The sequence below is a fragment of the Poecilia latipinna genome, unplaced genomic scaffold (assembly GCF_001443285.1).
Source record: "Poecilia latipinna isolate Pla-1442-1.1 unplaced genomic scaffold, P_latipinna-1.0 Scaffold1252, whole genome shotgun sequence".
NCBI classification, from domain to species: Eukaryota; Metazoa; Chordata; class Actinopteri; order Cyprinodontiformes; family Poeciliidae; genus Poecilia; species Poecilia latipinna.
Genome location: NW_015113868.1, coordinates 1 through 21,924, shown reverse-complemented (window position 1 = coordinate 21,924; position 21,924 = coordinate 1). Strand labels below are relative to the sequence as shown.

The 21,924-nt window shown below is 46.8% G+C and overlaps 3 protein-coding genes across 5 annotated transcripts; 2 read left to right on the top strand and 1 right to left on the bottom strand.

The window, feature by feature from the left end:
* Window positions 1-441: 441 nt before the first annotated feature.
* cap1 (CAP, adenylate cyclase-associated protein 1 (yeast)) lies at window positions 442-10,762 on the top strand. Of its 3 annotated transcripts, none has more exons than XM_015054443.1 (13): window positions 442-536; window positions 5,769-5,876; window positions 6,063-6,163; window positions 6,248-6,325; window positions 6,696-6,839; window positions 6,979-7,064; window positions 7,144-7,249; window positions 7,339-7,522; window positions 8,537-8,727; window positions 8,808-8,931; window positions 9,375-9,457; window positions 9,549-9,692; window positions 10,360-10,762. In XM_015054443.1, exons 1-13 carry the CDS (start codon window positions 521-523, stop codon window positions 10,441-10,443), a joined length of 1,449 nt encoding a protein of 482 aa, XP_014909929.1. In that variant the 5' UTR covers window positions 442-520; the 3' UTR covers window positions 10,444-10,762. The 3 variants fall into 3 exon arrangements, with proteins under 3 accessions (XP_014909929.1, XP_014909930.1, XP_014909931.1); XM_015054444.1 differs by lacking the exon at window positions 442-536 and adding an exon at window positions 3,290-3,430; XM_015054445.1 differs by lacking the exon at window positions 442-536 and adding an exon at window positions 4,467-4,557.
* Window positions 10,763-11,027: 265 nt separating this feature from the next.
* On the bottom strand, window positions 11,028-16,919 carry ppt1 (palmitoyl-protein thioesterase 1 (ceroid-lipofuscinosis, neuronal 1, infantile)). Its single transcript, XM_015054449.1, has 10 exons — window positions 16,831-16,919; window positions 15,559-15,680; window positions 14,408-14,517; window positions 13,749-13,876; window positions 13,604-13,674; window positions 12,757-12,859; window positions 12,598-12,688; window positions 12,422-12,520; window positions 12,271-12,342; window positions 11,028-11,272 (listed from the first exon to the last, which is right to left on the bottom strand). Exons 2-10 carry the CDS (start codon window positions 15,671-15,673, stop codon window positions 11,150-11,152), a joined length of 912 nt encoding a protein of 303 aa, XP_014909935.1. The 5' UTR covers window positions 15,674-15,680; window positions 16,831-16,919; the 3' UTR covers window positions 11,028-11,149.
* Window positions 16,920-16,930: 11 nt separating this feature from the next.
* Window positions 16,931-20,744, top strand: LOC106961004 (ras-related GTP-binding protein C-like). Its single transcript, XM_015054448.1, has 6 exons — window positions 16,931-17,330; window positions 17,854-18,057; window positions 19,009-19,208; window positions 19,278-19,392; window positions 19,463-19,605; window positions 20,571-20,744. The coding sequence occupies exons 1-6, from the start codon at window positions 17,145-17,147 to the stop codon at window positions 20,716-20,718; spliced, it is 996 nt and encodes a 331-aa protein (XP_014909934.1). The 5' UTR covers window positions 16,931-17,144; the 3' UTR covers window positions 20,719-20,744.
* The last annotated feature ends 1,180 nt before the right edge of the window (window positions 20,745-21,924 follow it).

The following is a 21,924-nucleotide window of genomic DNA, read 5'->3' as shown; positions in this document are numbered from 1 at the left end:
GAAAATGACTGCACAATGAATCGCAGTACCAGTGTGGACAACATTAAAACAGTGACATACAAGGAAATTATGGACCACAAATACCCATAAATAGTTTAGACTTCCTCTAAAAATGCTTATAACTCCGTATTTTAATAGTTAAAACACTAAATATAGCCTTATATGTTAATACACGGTGGAAACCGTCTTAGCAGAAGCTTAGCTAATGCCCATAGTGCTCTTAACTCCACGATAACGGGTTCAGCCAATCAGAGCCAACGAAAGTACATGTCTCTCCTGGATTGGATGGTTTTTCTAACGCCAGCCAATAGCGTGTCAGCTAGCATTGGGCTTTCGTGTTTCAGCTTCCCGAGCGACATTTTCTTTTGACCGTTGTAGACGTGTTGTCCAAAAATCTAAAATAATTATTGAATAGACGATTTTTTTCACGAGTAATTAGGAGTCATGTTAAACAGAAAAAATCGACGAATAGACGGGGATCCACCAGTGGTTGTACTAAAGTAAGAGTAGCGCTAATTCAATGCATTTTTATCCAGGTGAGTAAAAGAAGTTATCAAAAAATGACTCGACTGTAAAAGAATTAAGGACCGAGTAACTGTTCATAAGATCTGGTTTAGTATTTAAACCAAAAACCAAAATTATTTTGACCAAAATATCAAGTTTGGTGAAAATCCTAAAATGAAAAAAAAAAACTTATATGTATTTTTAGTCGACGTAAAACTCATGAAACAAATGCGAAGTACTAATAATAAGTACTAATAAGAAGTAATATCTACTGCTTACACTTGACCTCCAGGTAGCCCAAAGATTGTGTAGAAACAAGAGGTTTCACTTTGCCATAAACTAGATGTTTGTCTGATACATGTTTTGGTTGAACATTGTTTTTCATTCAGTGAAAGTGCTAGCAGTTAGCAACACTTAATAATGACATTATTAAAGTGAAAGTAAAAAGTACAGTGCAGCATGCCTACTCAGAAGTAATCTTTTGTTTAAAAGATACCCATGTGACTTCTATCCACCTCTGCACCGTATAAAGAGCTGCTTGGATTGTGATTATTGTGAGTTAATAAGTAAACCAAAGCAGACCATTAATGATGTAGACTTAAGTGTCTATTTATTGCAGATCATTTCTGTCACGATATTCGCCTGGTTTTCTCCTGTTATTTCCTGAAATGTTCTCTGGTATCATACCGTATGCAGGTATTTGGTCCACTGTTTCACTAAAGGGTGTTTTACAAACCCGTCTGTCATATTTAATGACCAGCTCTGCTCTTTCTGCTGTTTTCCGGTTTTGTTTGTTTCTGTGCAGTTTTTAAAGAACAATCAGGTTGTATCTGAGTTAGTGGGTCGCTTCTTTGTGTGGTTCTGGATCTGCTGCTTCTGTATTGACTTTTCTCTGCTGTCTGTTGAAAACGTCTCAGTGTGAAGGAAGAGCATTGGAGAAACTGGAAGGAGTTAGGATAACTTAACCAAAGTACGATGGTTAGGATGGCAAACCCAGCATGATGCGTCCGCTGCCGCTGGCCCTTTGGCTCCTACGGAGTCTGCTGCCCCCTGGAGGTCCAGTGGTGAACTGCCATCCTCTCCTGGCTCTTTGTAGCTCCTCAGAAAACAGTCTATTACATTTATAAAGTACTGATTTCTTCTTACCTTATTGTTTCACAGATTATCTTTTGTAATATAAGTGAATAATCAGTATTTGTACAGACTACATATTTACTCTTTACATGACTTTATTTCCATCAGTCCTGATTTTTTTGATTCTATTAGTTTTGTGATAAAAATAATCATTCAAAAGGATTTTATTTTCTGTATGGGAACCGAACATCATCCATCTGCTGTTGCCACGGTGATCGTCTCATTCAGACGGCTCAGCTGAAGTTTATCCTGTCATTGACTTTTCTCAGCCCATTAACCTCAGCTCCTCTTTGCTGCTTCATTGATGATGATGATGATGATGATGATGATGATGATGATGGTGATGATGACGTCTATAATGGCTGGTGTTTGGATGTGACCTTCTAAGAGCTGTTATGGTTTCCTCCTGAAACTGAAGCAGACAGAAATGTCCCAGTTCGTTTAAGGAGGAAGTAGATTGAGGTCATTTCCTGTCATTAGACAACTTGCTGTTTTCTGGTTTTATGAGAAAGCATCAGTTTTGTTGATGTTGGTCGTACAAGCTGATGATCTTTGACCTGGGAATAGTTCCGGTTCATCCCAACAACCAGGGCCGACCCAAAGTGTTCTGAGGCCTGCAGCAGAATTAGACTTGGGGCCCGATCCCCACTGGCAGCATTGGACGTTTAATTAGCTGAGCTAACTGTAAACAAACTGAGCACAAACACAAAGCATCAGAGCACTTTGGTAGGAAATCCATCAATTATTCTTTACAGTTTTATAAAATGAACTTATATTTCCTTTAAGTCTTAAATTTAAATTCTGTATAAAATATTTTAATTTATCTTGGCTGAAACTGTATTAACAGTGGTGGGTACACTTCTGCTAATGCGCTAACGGCGGAGCTAGTATTTCATTTAGTGGCTTAGCCAACATTGAAAACATTTAGCACACTTAACTTCCCATAAATAAATCTTAAAGCAAAATCAACAACAAAAAAACTGAAACCACGAGTGAAACGACTGATCCAAAGAATTAGTTCCTAAAGCGCAACTTCACTGATAGGTGATAGCAAGAACTTTAACATAGACTGAGTCACTGGTCTAATCGTGGCTGGTGATAAGCGTGACAGTTTATCATTAGCTTCCTTTAAGTACCATGTTAGCATAGCCTTTTAGCGTTAGTGGAGCTAAAGTTTCCATTAATGCTGTAAGTGCTGGTAACATTTTAGTTTGCAGTGTCCAGCATTGTTTCAAAATATTCTCAATAACACAAATAACATTTTTGATCTGTTGTCATTTACGGGGCGCCCCCTGCTGGTTTGGGGGTTTGTTTAGGCCTGCTCTGCGAACAACCCGCCCCTCCATCCTCTTCTTCACCTCATCCACCTTCTGCTCCTGCAGCTTCACTGCAAGGTATGTTTCTGTCCTACATAAGAGCAGAGTTCTGCTTTGCATCCGATTTGGTGCACATGTGCAGCTCTGTGCGCCTCTGACTGCAGAGTGGCGCTAACTGCAGCGTGCAGATAGAAGCATGTTTAGTTTCTGCTTCCTGCTGTCATGACGGTGCATGCTGCAGCCATGATGAGAGTAAGAAAAGCGGTGGTTTCTGGGCGTCAGAGCGCCGCTGCCCTCTGCCTCCGCGCTCCTTATATGGGAAAGGAATCAGGCTGAGAGGGGCGGAAACACGCCGCGGTGCCAGCCGGGTAAATTCACTTCATCCAGGAAGAAACCCACCGAAGCTCTGTCTGCTCTGCAGTCTGCACACCCTGCGACAGAACACGGACCAAATCACTGCTAGACCCAGTTAGCAGGTAGGCCGAACCGGAACGCATGTCACTGGTTTCACTGCGTTTACTGGTGAGGGGAACAAAGCGGAACTGGGAGCGGCTGGTGGGACGGAGAGGAGACAGACGGAGAAATCAGGAACTTCAGGGAGGGAGCGACCCGGAAAACAGATTAACGGTGTTTATTCCGTCCAGATAATCAAACCGGCTCGGTTCTGCCGCAGTCAGCTGACCCATTTCAATGCTCCCAACAGAACCAGTCGGGTTAAATAAGCTGTTCTGACCCGTTTAGTTAACCCGTTTAATTGCCCCCCTCCCGCTGCAGCGGCTCTGTTTTCAGACGGTGTTCTGGATGGTTTGGTAACCCCTGCAGGTGGTTCCTCGGTTCTGAAGCGGCTTCCTGCACAGGACCAACGGAACTGTTGATTCAGTTCTGGCCGGTGGTACTGGTTCTGTGTCTGAAGGTAGCGGGTCGGTTAGCCGGGTCTACATCTAACGGGACGCAGATGTGAACTCAACATGCCCGGCGCTGCTAGCTTAGCTTTAGCCTGGCTGGTAAATCTCATTAACAACGTCAGCAGCCTGGACGTCATTTGTGGCCCACCTGTGTCCAGGTGAAGGCTGCGCGCTGCGGGCGGCTGGGTGTGTATCCTTCCGCGGCCGGAACACCTTTCAGCCTGGAATGAAGGCTGCAGAGCGGGACGCGCCCTGCTTTCTGTCTGTCCCCCTCCGCCGGTCAAACCCCGCACAGGCCAAACCAGAACCCAAAAGGTTCCAGGCTGATTCTGCTGGGATGGAACCGGAACCTTTTGGGTTCTGCAGAAGCTGTCCGGGTTGACGGGAAGTGAATCCTGCAGGAACTTTGACACCTTCAGGATTTCTCTGCAGGTCAGCCAGGATGCGGTTCTGTTGGGTCGACTCGGTTTTGCTGAAGTGGATCAGAACCGCAGTTTTTCTGATTTTGGACCAAATTGAGTTTTCCAAGGGTTTCTGTGGTTTAATTCCCAGTTATTCAGCAACTTCCTGTTTCAGCTCTATTGGCAACACTTCTGATCCGAAAGTTCAGAACCAGACCTGCCTGCTGGCTTCTGATTGGCTCCTCAGTTTTCCTCAGTTTACTTCCTGTCTGTCCCCTGAAGCCCCGCCCCCTGCAGGTGAGTCAGTCACCTGGGAGCCCCACCCTGCCTGAAGGTGTTGCCTCCGGTTAACGTTTAACTGGTTTCCTCATGAAGGTCCAAAGTGACACAGAGCCTCATTAATGGGTTCCGGATCAGAATCGGATCAGAACCAGAGAGGCATCCGGTTTTCCTCCAGTTCTTCTCAGGTTCTCTCTTCTTTGGGATTCTGAGTTCATAAAGTCGAGTTTTTGTAAATTCCCGGGAAACTCCAGTTTATTCCTAGTTCTGACCCGTTTCTCCTCAGAACCGCCGGTCCGACCGGCTTCCTGCAGCTTCAGCTGGGATTTCCCGTCTGTCGCTTTTCTGGAAACTTTCATCTGAAGTTCAGGGAGAAACGAGTTCAGGCCTGCAGCAGTCTGAGTTAAATTTAAACAAATCTAAACAAATTTGATGATAAATTTGGTTAAAATGCAGAAAAGGAACCAGGAGAAATCAGCTGGATTCTGGGTGTACAAACATTTTGTCATATGAAAAATACTTTTCCAAAATCACATTACAAAATTTTTTATTTTTTTTTTCTTACATGACGATAATTTAAACATGAATGATTTTAAACATATTTGTTTTTGTAGGAACGGGATCATAGATCCAAAACTTGAAATGTTTTTTCCTCATTAAATTAAATCATCCAGTTTTATTTTGGTCTCGATTGAAGAAAACAGACAAAATATTTCAGAATATTTCATATTTTTTCTAGTAAAAACAGGAAGTGGGAGGTCTTCATCTGCCAACACTTCCTGTAGAGTGTAACAATCAGTGGTTACATGTAGTCTTGGTTACCGTGGCAACACAAGAAATGTTTATTTCGTCTAATATTTTAGTAGATTTTAAGTTGATTAGTATTTTTGTCCTGATTTATTTGATCTGTGGCCGCTAACGGCCCCCGACCCTCACTTTGAACACCCTTGGTGTGGCCGGCTGGTTCTGGGTGTGAGCTCTGCAGAACCAATAGCCCAATCAGAACCGACCCGATCTGCGGTACCTGCAGAACCGCCTGGTTGTTGTGGAAAGTTTTCTGATCCTTTAATGAGCTACAGCTCGTTAAGAGCTCAGCGGGCCGCTAACGAGCTGCTGACCCAAACCCATTCTGGAGGAGCAGAACCCGGCCCGCTGGATCTGGGTGGACCAACTCCTTCTGGATCAGAACCGCTGCAGTCGTGTCACTTCCTGTTTCCTGTCTCCTGCAGGAATGGCAGCGGAGCTGGCGAGTCTGGTGCAGCGGCTGGAGGTGGCGGTGGGCCGGCTGGAGGCCGTGTCGGGCCCGGCGGGCGGCGCCGCAGGTTCTGCTGGGGGAGGTAAGCCGGGCTTGACCGGTTCTGGTTCTCCTAAAGGTTCTACAAAACAAAAGAATTCACAGGTCCAGTTAGAACCAGTTCTGTTCTGGGTTCTGGGTCAGACAGGTCCAGATCAGAACTGGTTTGGTTCATAACCAGTTTGGGTCAGGACCGGTCTGGATCAGAACCCTGTCTGTTCCCTCCTAGCCGTGGCGGCGTTCGTGGAGGCGTATGATGACATCATCAGCGGTCCGGTGGCGCAGTACGTCGCCCTGAGCCAGCAGATCGGAGGAGACGTCCAGAAACACGTAGGTCACTGACCCCCCCCACAGGCGGGGCGTCGCCGTGGAGACGGCGTTGCCATGGTAACCCTGCTCTGTGCTCCTCCTCAGGCGGACATGATGAAGCAGGCGTTCTCCAGCCAGAGGCAGCTCCTCGCCACCGCTTCCTCCTCCCAGAAGCCCTCAGACGTGAGTAAAGAACCGACCCAACCCGGTTTGGTTCTGATAGCAGCAGACAGTTGGTGTTTCTGACCCGGTTCAGTCGGATCCAAACCTCTGCAGCTGGTTGATCAGAACCATCTATCTGGCCCGGTACCACAGCGGTCCATTTAAACCAAGCCGGGTCATTTTAGACTCAATAAAACAAGTTTATTCCTGCATGTAAACAAAACAGAGGTTCTGATTGGCTCCTGGTGTCGGCCCGGTTCTGTCTGAGCAGCAGAACCTCTGGATGAGATCAGAGGTCAAACCAGAACCAAGAGGGGAATCTGCTGCTGCTCTGATGTTACCGATGATGTCACCGTCTTACTGATGATGTCATCCTCCCTCTGCCCCCCAGTCGGTTCTGACGGCGCTCCTGCAGCCCGTCTCCAAGGCGATCCAGCAGGTCCAGGCGTTCCGGGAGCAGAACCGGACCTCTCCGCTCTTCAACCACCTGTCTGCTGTCAGCGAGAGCGTTCCCGCCCTTGGATGGGTTGCCATGGTAACACCCCGACTGTGTGTGTGATTCTGAATTGGTTCGTGTTCATAGTTCACTGCTGGTTCGTTTGGAGAGAATGTGTGGTGCTGTTGCTTAGCGACCGTTGGCGTCTGGTAGAAACTAACGGTTCTGGTTCCATCAGGCTCCGAAGCCCGGTCCGTACGTTAAGGAGATGCAGGACGCCGCCATGTTCTACACCAACCGGGTCCTCAAGGACTACAAGGAGAAGTCAGTACAGCTGCCTCCTGTTTCCTGTCCAGACAGGAAGTGGGTTCCTCATGTCTCCTGTCCCTTCCTGTCCCTGCAGAGACAAGACGCATGTGGACTGGGTGAAGGCCTACGTCTCCATCTGGACCGAGCTGCAGAACTACATCAAGCAGCACCACACCACCGGCCTGAGCTGGAGCAAGACTGTGAGTAACCGGACCGGACCTGGACCGGAACCGGACCAATTCCATCCCTTTATTTGTCGCTGACGTCCATCTTGTCTCGCCGTCCTCAGGGTCCGGTCGCCGCGGCCTCTGTGGCTCCGCCCAGCGCGCCGGCCGGCGGCCCCCCGCCCCCGCCGGGCCCCCCCCCTCCACCCGAGGAGCTGAGCAGCGCTCCAGGAGGCGGCAGCGGCGGCGGCGCCACCAGCAGGAACGCTCTGTTCGCCGCCATCAACCAGGGATCCGACATCACCAGAGGTCAGAGGTTAATCGACCAAAAATACAAGAAATTTATATAAAGATGTATTTTTATAAATGTCTTTTGTATTTGAGAAATTCAGTTCTTTATATTTTTCACAGAAAAATGTTTAATAAAAAGGAAAATAAATAATTTTCATTTACCGTATTTTCCGGATTATAAGGCGCATGCTAAAACATACGGTCAGCAAAAAAAAGGTAACGGAAAGCAAACAGTAAGTTTAGTTTAACTTTATTCGACTGTGTAACAATACACTCAGGTTATTTTTTATTCTAATTCCACAAATCCAAAGTCGTCCTCTTCTTATCTGAATTGAGCAGCATGTTTTCCATCAAACATGCCAGGTTCCCTCTCATCATCGGAGTCGGACTCGTTTCCAGGTGGCTGTTCAGCAGCGATGCGGCTTTAGTGAAGCTCAGTTAAGGCCGATGCATCAGCCCAGGCATCCTCCATCCATTGGAGGCGTAACTCGCCCGGCGCCGCCTCCCGTCTCAGTAAACTGTGTTCAGTCTGTCGTCCATCGCTCCCACGCCGCTCCCAACTTCTGTTTGAACGGCCTGTTTACACCGATGTCCAGCGGTGGGAGTTCTTTTGTTAATCCTCCCGGAATGACGGCAAACTCCGAATTAGTTTGCTTCACTTCCTTTTCCACAGTAGCAGTGAGACGGGCGCGCATGGAGTCGCAGATGAACAGGGACGGTGATGCGTGGAAAAACCGATCTGGTTTTTACCGAGGCTATGCTGCAGAACTCGGACAACAATCCCTGATTGGTTCATCGCTGCTGCCGTCCGAACTTTACGCTTTACGCCCGTCAGTGCACACATAAGGCACACTGCTGATTTTTGAAAAAATTTAAGGCTTTTAGGTGCCTTAAAGTCCAGAGAATATGGTAATAATATCAATATTATTAAATTTAAGGTTTAAATCTCTAATATTTTCCATTGCTGAGGTTCTGTTGAGGTTCTGTTCGGTTCTGCTGCAGCAGCTTCACTCTGATTTTTAACCCTGTCAGGCCTGAAGCACGTCAGTGACGACCAGAAAACCCACAAGAACCCGGCGCTGAGGGGCCAGGCGGGCCAGGCGGCCCCGGTCCGTACCGGACCCAAACCGTTCTCCTCGGCCACGCCCCGACCCGCCGGGTCCGCCGCACCGACCCGCACGCTGCCGCCAGTTCTGGAGCTGGAGGGAAAGAAGTGGAAAGTGGTGAGTGAGTGGTTCTGGTGGCTCTGTGCATCTGGAGCTGTGAGCACTGTGACTCGCTGGTTCTGGTTCTGATTCTGCAGGAGAACCAGGAGGGGGCCCAGGGCCTGGTGATCAGCAACACGGAGCTGAAGCAGGTGGTCTACGCCTACAAGTGCAACCAGAGCACGCTGCAGGTCAAAGGCAAAATCAACTCCATCACCATCGGTAAGGGCTCAGAACCGGGTCAGAACCTTTAGGTCCACAATCATTCGTGATTAAAAATCAGATTTTTACGTTCCTGGTTTATTTCCTGTGTTGCCAGTGAGGAAACAGCTCCTCCTGCTGGCCGTTTTTAGAAATCACTCATTGAATCATTGACCATAAAACGGAGCTGAACAAACTGTTTAAATAAAAATCTGAGATTCCATAACTTCATATTTTAATTGTATTTGTATATCAGAAGCTTATTAAATTGTGAAACTGTTTAAATGAGGAAACTTTTGCTTCAGGTTTTCCTAAAAAATAAAAATATCTGATCAGCTGACCAATCAGAGCACTGGGCAGTGATTCAGGATGCCGATTGGCCGATGAAGCTCCAGCAGATTTAAAAGTTAAAGCCATATTTTCAGATTTAAACTGTGATGTAATAAAGCGCTGCTGATCCTCAGACAGCTGTAAGAAGATGGGTCTGGTGTTCGACGACGTCGTCGGCATCGTGGAGGTCATCAACTGCAGAGACGTCAAGGTCCAGGTGCGTATGTCTCCTGGATCCGGTCCTGGTTTCAGTCCTGGTTCTGGACCCGGTCCTGGTTCCAGCTGCTGACAGACCCGTCTCTCTGCAGGTCATGGGGAAAATCCCGACCATCTCCATCAACAAGACGGACGGTTGCCATGTTTACCTGAGCAAAGACTCGCTGAGCTGTGAGGTCATCAGCGCCAAGAGCTCCGAGATGAACATCCTGGTTCCCAACAAGGACGGAGAGTTTGTGAGTAACTCAGAACCGGTTCTGGTCCAACACAGTCTCCTCAAAAAAACGGGGTCAGGCGGATTACCTCTGAGCAGTCAGTGTCTTACCTGGAGAATCCAACTGCAGACAGTCGACCATGTTTGGACCCGTTTCGGTTCAGTTCTGGTTTCAGTCGGGTCTGGAACTGTTGATCCGGTCAGACCAGAAACCTGATCTGAATTTAGCTGAAATGTTTATGAAGCTAACAGGAAGTCAGAAGTCTGATTGATTGATTAGAGCAGATTATCAAGCTTCAAATAGACTTCAGACTTGACTTGACCTTTGACCTGGACTCGTGTTCGATACTTGAGTTTCAGTTTTTTATCTATAATGAATCTCCTGGCTGCTTGTCTTATTGTGAAAGGATGAACCTGATTATTAGCCAGTGAAATTACTGGATTATTATGGGATGCTATCGTCTCTTAGCAACCAGCTCATGCTAGCTTCAGCTTCATAATAATGACTACATGAATGTATTGTCACCTGAACGCTGCTTTGAATCATTTCAGAACAAAACAAACGTAAATGACCTCTGACCTGCTCTTGTTGCTAACAGCTATGCTGCATGAACACTTCCTGCTGGAAACATCAAAATAAAAGCTGTTGCTTAGTTTGGTTGAACTGGTTTGTCCTTCCTGTCCTCCAGACGGAGCTTCCTGTTCCGGAGCAGTTCAAGACCGTCTGGGATGGCCAGAAGCTTGTTACCACAGCAACGGAGATTGCAGGCTAGGCGGAGCCCCGCCCCCTCACCACCTGACTGATTGACCCCGCCCACCAGCTAATGTCACACTGTAGACTGAGATTCAGACCTCATGATTTAACCCCCCCCCTCCCTCCCCCCCCGCCTCCTATCAGCCAATCACAGCTGCAGCTGACCCTTCATTAGCCAATGAGAGGGCTGCTCGTGCCTGGAGCAGATCCTCCAGCCAATCGGCAGCAAACAGCTGAGAGCGTAGATTAGATTCTCAGCAGCCAATCGGCCGTCAAGACGCTTCCTCGTTTCCTGCTCCACTTCCTGTTTCATTATTATGCAACTTCCTGTTAAAGCACCTAGAAAACCAACTAAAGCATCACTTTGCTGCTGCTGAGTTCAATCCGGTTCAAACAATCCAGATCAGGTGGGAATAAAGCTCCAGGTTTCCCAGGACATTCCCGAGCGTTAGCATCATTCCATGTTGGAGACAGAAAGCTGCACCTTGATTCACCTGGAAGTGGTGACCAATCTGTAAACATGTTTTCTTTTTTTCTCACTTCTTTATTTTTGGGTCCAAATTGAAATGTTCTCATCAGTGCTGAGTCATTAAAATGTTGCAATAACAGCAGGAAGTTTGTGTCTTTATTGGGTTAAAAGCAGCATCATTCACAACAGGAAGCTAAAATCACCTGGAAAGAATCAGTGCAAAAGAGGAGTTTCTGCTGCAGCGCCCTCTGCTGGTCTACCTGAGGAAGGGCAGCAGGTTGGCAGTGAACCATTCCCTGCTGAACTGGAGGTGATCTCCGTCTGTGGAGAGGAAGACCAGCTTATGGGCTTTATCCATGGCGGCCAGGCCCAGACGGTCCTGCAGGAAAACAGAGTTTAAAAAGTAAACTGTTTAAACCGAGTCCAGACGAGAAAACATCCAAACAGTTCAGAGGTTAAAAAATCTCATCCCCTCTTCAGATTTAACAGGACACAGCTATGATTTTAATGTTAAAACTCTTCCTGCATGTCAGGCTGAAGCAGATTTAGTGAACATGAGAAAATAACTGGACTGACTAAAACCAGAACAGCTAGAACCTTGTGCAATATTTCCAGACCAGAACAGCGTTTTCCCTCAGTCCAGCTGAACAAAACTCCATTTAAAACTGCAAACTTCACAGAAAATGTTGGGAAAAGACAACCGTTTTTTTTTTTTGTAGGTTCTAAAACAAAAAACATTTATATTGTCTTCTATGTAAAGAAAAAATGTAAATTACCATAAAGTTGAAACAAAATGAGAGTAAATATAGATAATTGTAAAACTGCTAAAATGAGCATTTATGTCTATTTTTAAAACATTTGTTGGTTCTGAACTTTTAACCAAATGGAGCGATCTGCAGAACATCAGGGAGCTTCAGCTGGAAGCACTGACCTCTGACCCCTCCAGCAGCAGCTGTTGGTGAACATTCAAGTAGAAAAATAATTTTTTGTACAAGTTGATTTTAAAATTGAAGGAATTATTTTTTATTAAAATTTTTGTTCCTCTAAATCAGGGGTGTCCGAAGTGGGTCTTGGAGGCCCGGCATCATGCATGTTTCATTTCTCTCCCTGGTTTAACACACCTGGATCCAATGAAGCTCGTTAGGCCTGAGCAGAACCCTGACCTGCTGAGGAGGCTGTTTCCACCAGCAGGAGAGAATAAAACATGCCGGATGCCGGGCCTCTCTGGAGACCGCTGCTCTAAATGATGAACCATTTCCACAGCAGAGTGAAAAGCTTCAGTTTCATAGTTTCACCAGCAGGAGGCAGCAGAACGCCAACAGGATCTGCTCCAGTGGGTTCTGCTGTTTTGTGGTTCTGGTCCGGTTGGACTGTTACCTCTCTGTAGAGGGCGCTCTCCTGCAGTGTCTCCGTCTCCTTGGCCTGACCCGCCTTCAGGAAGCCAAACCACTGCAGGAGGAAACACATGCAGCTTAATCACCTCAGCCTGTGGATTTCAACGGGTCAGAACCAGAACCGGGTCGGTTACCTCGGTATCGACCGGGTCCACCACGGTGTCCTGCAGGAACTTCACCATGACGAACTTCTGCAGCTGTTGCAGGTTCTTCCTGTACGTCTCATTGACGACCTGAAACAGACGGGATCCGGGTCAGCGGTTCTGAAGTCGGGGCGGCCGGGTCGGACCGTCACAGCTGAGGTTCTGACCCGCTCCTGGTTGATGTCGGCCAGGAAGAGGCTGTGCTGCTTGTACAGGTCGTCGTTGAGCGGGTCGTGCCAGTACTGGGCCTGAACGAGGCTGAAACCCAAACAGAACCGTTACGGCAGGCAGAACCGGGAAACGGGACGGTCGTCATGGTAACTCACTGTTTCTGGACCAGGTCGCTGTAGGCGCCGCGGTTCAGCGCCTCCCGGATCATGTCGCAGATGTGGGAGCTCTCACCTGGACACCTGGGCAGCCCGTACACACCTGAGCGATCAGAGACAGCTCTCTGTTAGACGCCCCGGTTCTGGTTCTGGTTCTGCCTGCTGAAAAAGAGCCACTCCTTCCTACCGTCACTTTGTGCTTGTTCAGGATGAGAATCAGAGTATGTGGGTCTGCTAATGCGCCAATACTGGAGTTAATTTTTCATTTAGCGCTTTAGCATTTTGCTAACTTTGGTAATGTTTAGCACATTTAGCTTCCCCCAAATTAATTTTTCAGATAAATTCTAAAGTGCTAATTTAAAAGGTTGAAGTTAGCACTTTATCATTAGCTTTGGCTAAATGCTAAGTTGGTGTAGCACTGTATTGTTAGGATAACTAATGTTTGTAGTTAGAGCTTTAGCATATTTGCTAACTTTGGAAGCGCGTAGCACACTTAGCTTTCCCTTTTTGCAAAAGTTTCATATTTTTTTCTTTACTTTAAAACCTGAGAATAAAAATAAAAGGGGGGTTCTTTAAAAATATCAATACATTTTCTATAGTGGATGTTTATCAAAATTTATAAGGTGCCTTTTTCTAAAAGTTATGTATCATTTGTGGCTCCAAACAAGTTTTCTTGTGGCTCTTGAGGTAAAATCTGCTAAAAGCAGTGATGGTGTTTCTTCCATACCAACACATTGAAACCTCTGAAACATGAAGCTGAGCTCCTGCAGACTAGCTGCAGCAGAAGTGAAACTCTAGGCAGTAATGTGAAACTCCCAGCAGGAAGTGAGCTAACCGTAGAGTGTACCTTGATGCTGGCCGCCGACGGAGATCAGCGTTCTCATTGGTGGAGAGGGACAGCGCTGAGCCACGGCTCTCCTGTAAGAGCAGAGGACAGGAGTCAGGCGGAGCTTCCTCATTCAGGCTGAAACCTTCTGAACAAACTCCCGTACAGAAACTGGCCTCCCTGGGAGAAACCCATGGCGTTGTAGCCGCCCTGCAGCCGGGCGTCCTGCGCCAGCTGGCTGCACACCATCGACACCTGAGTGTTCACGTCCAGGAAGAAACCGTTCTCCGTGTCCTGCAGGACGAACCGTCACTCTGTTGTTAATCACATTTTAATCAATCTATGGCTGCAAAAATGCATCTTTTTCCATTCCAAACCTCTTCCTGCTGCTTAGTTATTGAATAAATAAACATCTGAGCTCAACAACAACAAACACATTTATGGATTTAATCTGTTCTTCAGGTTCTTCAACCAACAAACTGAAGCAAAAAGTTTCAGGAACTCTGATCATTCATGGAGCTTCTTTAGACGCTACATGTTTAGCATTGAGACGCTATTTTAGGATAGCATAGCTTCACTGATAGGCTAACTTCTTTTAGCACAACTTGCGCACACCAATATTTTCCAGCATCCAATCAGATTGGTTAGAAGCAGAAATTAAAACCCAGAGACTCAGCTTCATCGCTGCTGTTAGCGACGTAGCTGCCGTTCCAGAAACACAAAATATGTATTTCACATATGAACATAAAATACAAAATAGAGACTAATTCTGTTAAAATGTTTACAGCGTTTCAATGGGAATCCGTTGCCATGGGGACTGGTTACCTGGACCACGTTCTTCCCGATCATCAGAGAGAGAACGTAGATCCCTGGGATCTCCTCCTCCATCATCTTCTTTATGGATCCCATACTGAGCGGGTTGCAGCAACTGTCACCTGGAGGACACAGAACCGGAAAAGAACCGGTAACAGAACCAAGAACAGAACCAAGAACAGAACCAAGAACAGAACCGGTAACAGAACCAGAACCGGGGCGTCTAACAGAGAGCTGTCTCTGATCGCTCAGGTGTGTACGGGCTGCCCAGGTGTCCAGGTGAGAGCTCCCACATCTGCGACATGATCCGGGAGGCGCTGAACCGCGGCGCCTACAGCGACCTGGTCCAGAAACGGTGAGTTACCATGACGACCGTCCCGTTTCTGCCTGCCGTAACGGTTCTGTTTGGGTTTCAGCCTCGTTCAGGCCCAGTACTGGCACGACCCGCTCAACGACGACCTGTACAAGCAGCACAGCCTCTTCCTGGCCGACATCAACCAGGAGCGGGTCAGAACCTCAGCTGTGACGGTCCGACCCGGCCGCCCCGACTTCAGAACCAATTTATAACATAATCCAGTAACTTTGTTACCTTCAGTTGTTATAAAAATGCTGTATATCAAATATGACCTATAAGAAATTTGTAATTTAACTCCTTAAAATTGTCTTTTTAAGAAGCTCCTGGTCTTCCTGAAGCTCCGTCTCCAGGAAGTCGTCCCAACATGGCTCCTCTATTAACCCTTTAATGTTTTTACCAGCGTTGCTCTGAGCAGCAGCTCCTGTAATGAGCTCAGCAGATGTTTGCCAATTGCTGCTGGCTAGTCTGAAGGAGCCAATTGGGGGAGGAGCTGCGTCTTGGAGGCAGAGCTAAGTCCACCCAGGCATTTAGCGGCTGAATGGTTGCCATGGAGACTAAAGGATTCCTCAAACACTCTTGGTTTGGTTTTGATGAAGAAAAACATGAAAGCATGATGGAAACATCAGAAAAGTGGATTTTACATGATACCGCCCCTTTAACAGAACCAGTAACAGAACCGGACTGGTAGGAGAACCAGTCAGAGCAGGACGGAAGGATTGATATAGAGCTACCAGAACCGGTACCGGTTCCAGCCTCTCTGGTTCTGGCTCTGACTGTAGTTGGCTGTATTACTCTAGAGCAGACTGACCCATCCCGTGCCACAGAACCAGAGGAACCGTCCCATTGTTGGTGTCAGGAACTGGACCAGAGGCGACCAGCAGCACCGGAGCAGCCAGGGTCAGGGCGAGGAGGACGGCGGCCATCTTGAAACTGATAACACACAAACACAGGTCCGATTAGCAGCTGGAGATCCAGAACCACCTGGAGAACCTCCACAAGTCTAGAGGAGCAGAACATGTTGAAGTGAGACCTCCTGTTTGCACACAAGCTTTGTTGTTTTAATGTTTTCCATCTGTAGTCAAAATAATAAACAGGAAGTACTGTCAGACCCTTATGGGTCCCACTGGAAGCATCGAACCCATAAAGTTTATGTTGAGTCTTCACTCTAAATTTATTTTATTATTTATTAATATAAGTTTTTCATTTTAGTCTTTAGACCAAACTTGATATTTTCTGTCTGACGTCATTTATAAATATTAAATCAAGTTTTATCATCAGTCTCTGTTCCAAACACTTTTTGCCTTTACTTTAGTAAAAAAAATATATTGAAGTAAAAAATTAATAATAATAATAATAATAATAATCCAGTTAATTCATAGAGCACAAATTCACAACAAGTGTCTCAGCAAATAACTCTGCAGGTCAAACAGAACTAATCTACAGACAGGCATATAAAATCCAGTCAATAAAAGTTGACATTTAATCCCAGTTCTAAGACTAGATCTGGGATTAAAGACTATAATCTTAGATCCAGATTATAATTTTATTTATTATTATATGTACAGGAAAACTAGCAGATTGAATCAAGGCACTGACGACAAACCGTCATAATGAAAGGTTGTTGATGATGATGACTCCTGATGTGCCGCAGACTTTAAACCAATCAGCATCTTAATCATTCAGAGTGACTGATCTCAGGTTCTGGTATCAGATTCTGGTTCTGCTCGTTAATCTGGTTCGGACTCGCTCCTGTGTTTAGACTTCATATCTAATCAGCTCCTGGTTCTGGTTCTATTATTAAATCAGCAGGAAAGTCTACAGAATGCCCGATAAGGTCTGTTTGAACGTCTCAGAAACTAAAGATTATTATGGGATGTTACATTAGGTCACTGCGTCGTTTAACAGGAGCGAAATGACCGAAAACAGACCAATTAAAATCAGCTTTTATAGGAACAGAAGCGGCGCTTTGCTCCACTGAAGGTTTAGATTCATCAAATAAAACTTTAAAATCAGATTCTTCTTATTTATTAAACTTAAATAATATTGAAACTGTTATAAAACATGAGAAAACGCAACTCACCGCCTGACTCTACTTCCTGTTTGATGGTTTAGCTGCTGGTCACGTGACTCTACTGTTTGGAGTAAGCAGCCAATCAGAAGCCGGCTGAAGATAAGCTAGTTGTGTTAGCAGCCCTTTAACTTACTGCTCCAGAGGTTCTGAAACACCGAACCCGTCCGGCTGCTGAGCCGCTCAGAACCCGGTCCGCCGACATGTTCTGATTCGGTCCGAAACTCCGAGCTATAATCAACAGGCTGCGGTTCCGGTTCGGGTCGACTGGGTTCCGACAGCCGGGGTTCGGAGGAGGAGCGGGCCCAGTTCTGATCCGGTCCAGAATGAATATCCAGTACGAGGAGCCGACCCTGGGCAGCAGCTACAGCGTGGTGGGTTCGTTCCCGAAGAGCTTCGGTTATGGCGGGGAGGACCAGGACCTGGACCCGGAGGAGTCGAACCCGTCTGCCAGCAGACCCAGAATCCTGCTGATGGGTCTGAGGAGGAGCGGCAAGTCCTCCATCCAGAAGGTACCAAGGTTCTGACCCAGCAGCAGGCTGATCACCGGTTCTGATCCAGAACTCCCTGTGATCCGGACCGACAGGTTCTGGTTCTGAAGATGTTCTGTCTGCATCCAAATCGAGAGGTTCTGTTAAACTTCGACCAGATCAAAGTAACAATTTAATCCGGAGTTCTACTTCAGATTATGACAGGAAATAAGATTAGTTTCCATGACTACCAATTAGAACAAATCAAAGTGAGGATGCGCCATAACTTTCTCCAGCTGAACTGAAACAAAACTGAAGTTATATCTAGAGTTATAGATCTAGAGTCAGCACAGCTTTAGTTATTGCAGCTGGAAACTGACCTCTGACCTCTGACCTGAACCTTCAGAGCCACATAAAGACAGTTCTGTCAGCTGAAGAACATTTCTAATAACTACATGAAGTTTATGATGTTTTTATGTTTTCACGTTGAGCTCCGTGTTCCTGAAATGTGCTCCATAAATAAATGTAATTATTTGAACATGTGGCCCTCTGTGTCCCGGTCCAGGTGGTTTTCCATAAGATGTCTCCCAACGAGACGCTGTTCCTGGAAAGCACCAACAAGATCTACAAGGACGACATCTCCAGCAGCTCCTTCGTCAGCTTCCAGATCTGGGATTTCCCCGGCCAGGTGGATTTCTTCGACCCGACGTTTGACAGCGAGATGATCTTCAAGGGAACCGGAGCGCTCATCTTCGTCATCGACGCTCAGGTAGCAGGTCAGGGCTCAGTCACCTGACCGCCACAGAGCCAATCAGAACAGAGGTTCTGATCGATTATTCTGACAATTAATCTGATGAATTCACATCCTGCAGGTTTTTCATTTAACCACTTAAACTTTTTTTATTCTTTAAGAAAATAAACAATTTAATTCCTTTTTTAAATAAATTAAAACGGTGTTCTGTTGGTGAACGTTTGATCAAAAAGAAAAATCTAACATGAAAAACTCATCTGAACATCAACACAGCGTAGAGCTTAATATCTGATGATCAATTATTGATAACTGATTAATAACTGGACAGAAAAATGTGATAACAGGAGATTTTTTACAGAATGTGAAACTAAAACTATAAAGACTTGAATGCTAAATGTTTACAGGTTGGTTTCTGCTCAGTGTTCTTTCAGTTTGTAACTTTTGTAAAAATATTCTCTACTTCTTTGTTCAAACTGTTGTGTTTGGATGAATCTGAGAAAAAATCTTCATGTTCTCCCAGTTCTAACTAAAAACAACCAATCAGAGCCAGGAGGCGGGTCTTAGAGCTGTCAGTCACAATCTCATGTGGTGCTGCCCAGCCTCCTCTTCCTCTCTGCTACGCTGCAGCTAGCATAGCCTGTCATGAAAGCTAAAGCTAGTTAGCATAGCCATCGATGACGGTGGATAAACGGTTTTCCTGTAACGGTAAGTTGTTTCTCTGCACATTTAGCAGCAATTACAGGAGGATTGAGTGACAGCGCTAAGCCCCGCCTCTTGGCTCTGATTGGTTCTTTTTACTGCAGCTTTAAGCAGGTCAGTCTGATTAATCGTTTCAGTCGTAGAGCAGACGCTTGGTTTGTGTGAATCCTGCAGATCAGCGGTTTCTTGAGTTCCTCTCGGCTCTCCTCCAGCATCGTTCTGTAGTCCTCTATCGATGCTTCCTGGATTATAATCTGCTGTAATCTCCAGGACGACTACATGGAGGCTCTGGGCCGACTGCACCTCACCGTCTCCAGGGCCTACAAGGTCAACCCAGACATCAACTTCGAGGTTTTCATCCACAAGGTGGACGGACTGTCTGACGACCACAAGATCGAGACGCAGCGAGACGTCCACCAGCGAGCCAACGACGACCTGGCCGACGCCAGCCTGGACAAGCTGCACCTCAGGTGAGCCGGACCGGACCGGAACCGGCTCGTCTGGACCGCTTCTGATCGTCTCCCTGCTCCGATCCGCAGCTTCTACCTGACCAGCATCTACGACCACTCCATCTTCGAGGCCTTCAGCAAGGTGGTGCAGAAACTCATCCCTCAGCTTCCCACCCTGGAGAACCTGCTCAACATCTTCATATCGGTAGGTTCCAGCGCCGCCGCCATGCCGGGTCCAGTCCGGTCCGGTCCCTAACATCCGGTCTGCTCTGCAGCACTCAGGCATCGAGAAGGCCTTCCTGTTTGACGTGGTCAGTAAGATCTACATCGCCACCGACAGCTCGCCGGTGGACATGCAGTCCTACGAACTCTGCTGCGACATGATCGACGTTGTCATTGACGTTTCCTGCATCTACGGGTGAGCAGAACCGGACCCGGTCCCATCAGAACTTCACCAAGATGGTTCTGATTAGGGATGCAAGTTACAGATTAATGAGCTGATCTAAAGTTGATTGATAATCGGCCATTTTCTTAAAGAGCTTTTCTTGAATCTACAAAAGGACAAAATAATATCTGGAATTACAGAATTATTTTGTGTCTGCTGTATTAAAAACTGACTGAATAAGCAGAAAAAGGTGGTTTTCTCACATCAATAAAATTACAAATATTCATAAAATATAACAAAACAGAAACCTCTAAGATTGCTGGATAGAAAAATACAAAGATGAAAAGAATAAAATATGTAAAACTCATAATTCCTGATCATCTGGTTGCTTTTTTTTTTTGGTCCATTAATTCACGACAGACCTCAAAATCAACCGAGCTCCAATTTTTCTGCTCCGTTTCACAGAAGGGAAACTGGACGAACCACAGCAGCTATCGCCTCCGTTTTTCTGTCATAATTTGCCTTCTCAGCAGATCTGTAATTTTTAATGGAGAAGTTGACGTTATAAATTATGGAGAAGACTTATGGATCTTGCTGAGACTTTATCTTTCAAAACTGAACCACTTAAAAGCATTTTACTTCCCAAACCAAACTCTTTCTGGTGTGCCCGCCATTTTTTTTTTCTGGCTCTGCTTCAGGATGACCAGCAGTGCCCCCTGCTGTCTGGAGGCCAAACTAAAACAATGAAACAAGGTGTAAGTGGAGGTTATTAGATAAAAGATTGGAACTACTTTTAATCTAACAAATCATTAATTGACAACCAATTGTAATTCAACTAAATGTATCCATAGTTTTGTAATGTTTGGAGTTGGTTCTGTTGGTTTTGATGATTTTGTTGGTTCTGATGGTTTTGTTGGTTCTGATGGTTTTGTTGGTTCTGATGGTTTTGTTGGTTCTGATGGTTTTGTTGGTTCTGATGGTTCTGTTGGCTCCTCCAGGCTGATGGACGGCGGCGCCTACGATGACCAGTCTCTGGCCATCATCAAGCTGAACAACTCCACGGTTCTCTACCTGAAGGAGGTCACCAGGTTCCTGGCTCTGGTCTGCATCCTGAGGGAGGAGAGCTTCGAGAGGAAAGGTCTCTGAGCGCTCCGCTCTCACTCTCACCTGCTGCTTCATTTCACTCTGTTGCTCCAACGGTCCGGAGAATCTGGAGAAGAAAATGGCTGATGGAAAAACATGTTCTAGACTTCAGTCCTTCCTTGTGTCCTTCTCTCCTTCCTCCGTGTGTCATAAGGTGTGAGGTGTTGGTGGTGAGGAGAGACGCTGAGACCCAGGTTATGGTGATGATGATGGTTTAATGAAGAGATAAGCTCAAAAACAGTCCAAGACAGGCAGCACGGCGAGACGCAAGCACACAGCTAAATACCGGTAGCAACTGTCAAACGGACTAGACGGAGCAAACACAAACCACAATACATACGACGCCTTATGACAGTAGGATCTGACCATACAGAAGGTGAGAGACGCATGATGCGGACTAGACGGTGGAGCGCTTGGCGGTGGTTCGGAGAAGTTCCGCTGGAGGAGTTTTGTGGCGGAGCTCTTCTGTGGAGATCGCGGCTGGCGATCCCCCTGCCTGGAGTGGAGCAAAGCCGTCACCGCAGCCCTGAGCCGCCGGAGGTCCCGGTCCCTGGGCCCCGCCTGCAGCTGCCTCCGGTCCCCGCACCGAGGCGGCGTTTGCTTCCGCCCCCAGAGTTTCCCGAGTCTGCTCCGTGCGGGCAGTTCCCCGCTCCAGCGTTCCCCGAGCTTCCAGAGTTCCCTTTGGCTCCGCCCCCCGAGTTTGCGGACAACCCCGATCCCCCAGAGTTTCCAGAGCCCGCTCCGCCCGAGCCTTCAGCCGGCCGTCCTGCCGGCCCTCCAGAGCCTCCTCGCCTCCTGCGCCGGCGACGCCCGCCGGACCCGCCCAAGGGGGTCCGCTTCCTGCGCCGGCGGAAGAGACCGCCGGACCCGCCTCCTAGCTTCCTCGCTTCCTCGCCCACCCTGATGGGTAGTTTTGTTTTGTGTTGGACTGTTTTTGGTTCTGGACTCTAACCCGCCTCCCATCGCCCCTCCGCCCACCCTGTTGGGTCGTTTTTGGTTTTTTGGACTCTTCTGTTGGGCGTCTGGTAGCCGCCCCTTGAGGAGGGGGTACTGTCGTGATCTGTGTTTCTGTGTGTTTATTTTTGAGTTCTTCTGTGTTCAGTCCTGTTTTCCCTGTGTAGTCCTGTTCCCTGTGAGTCTGTCCTCCCTAATTGATGCGTCGAGAAGAAATAATGTCTTAATACTTTTTACTTCTTTAACATTTTAAAA

What these genes read in the sequence shown, in the direction of transcription:
- cap1 (XM_015054443.1), top strand. An exon ending in GGGATCCGACATCACCAGAG is followed by an intron (nt 7,523 to 8,536) that starts GTCAGAGGTTAA and finishes TAACCCTGTCAG; the next exon opens with GCCTGAAGCACGTCAGTGAC. An exon ending in AATCAACTCCATCACCATCG is followed by an intron (nt 8,932 to 9,374) that starts GTAAGGGCTCAG and finishes GCTGATCCTCAG; the next exon opens with ACAGCTGTAAGAAGATGGGT.
- ppt1 (XM_015054449.1), bottom strand. Translation starts at nt 15,673, where the DNA reads ATGGCCGCCGTCCTCCTCGCCCTGACCCTGGCTGCTCCGGTGCTGCTG. An exon ending in TCCCAGGGAGGCCAGTTTCT is followed by an intron (nt 13,675 to 13,748) that starts GTACGGGAGTTT and finishes CTGCTCTTACAG; the next exon opens with GAGAGCCGTGGCTCAGCGCT. An exon ending in TGGACCCGGTCGATACCGAG is followed by an intron (nt 12,343 to 12,421) that starts GTAACCGACCCG and finishes TTCCTCCTGCAG; the next exon opens with TGGTTTGGCTTCCTGAAGGC.
- LOC106961004 (XM_015054448.1), top strand. Translation starts at nt 17,145, where the DNA reads ATGAATATCCAGTACGAGGAGCCGACCCTGGGCAGCAGCTACAGCGTG. An exon ending in CTGGACAAGCTGCACCTCAG is followed by an intron (nt 19,209 to 19,277) that starts GTGAGCCGGACC and finishes TCCGATCCGCAG; the next exon opens with CTTCTACCTGACCAGCATCT. An exon ending in GACGTTTCCTGCATCTACGG is followed by an intron (nt 19,606 to 20,570) that starts GTGAGCAGAACC and finishes TGGCTCCTCCAG; the next exon opens with GCTGATGGACGGCGGCGCCT.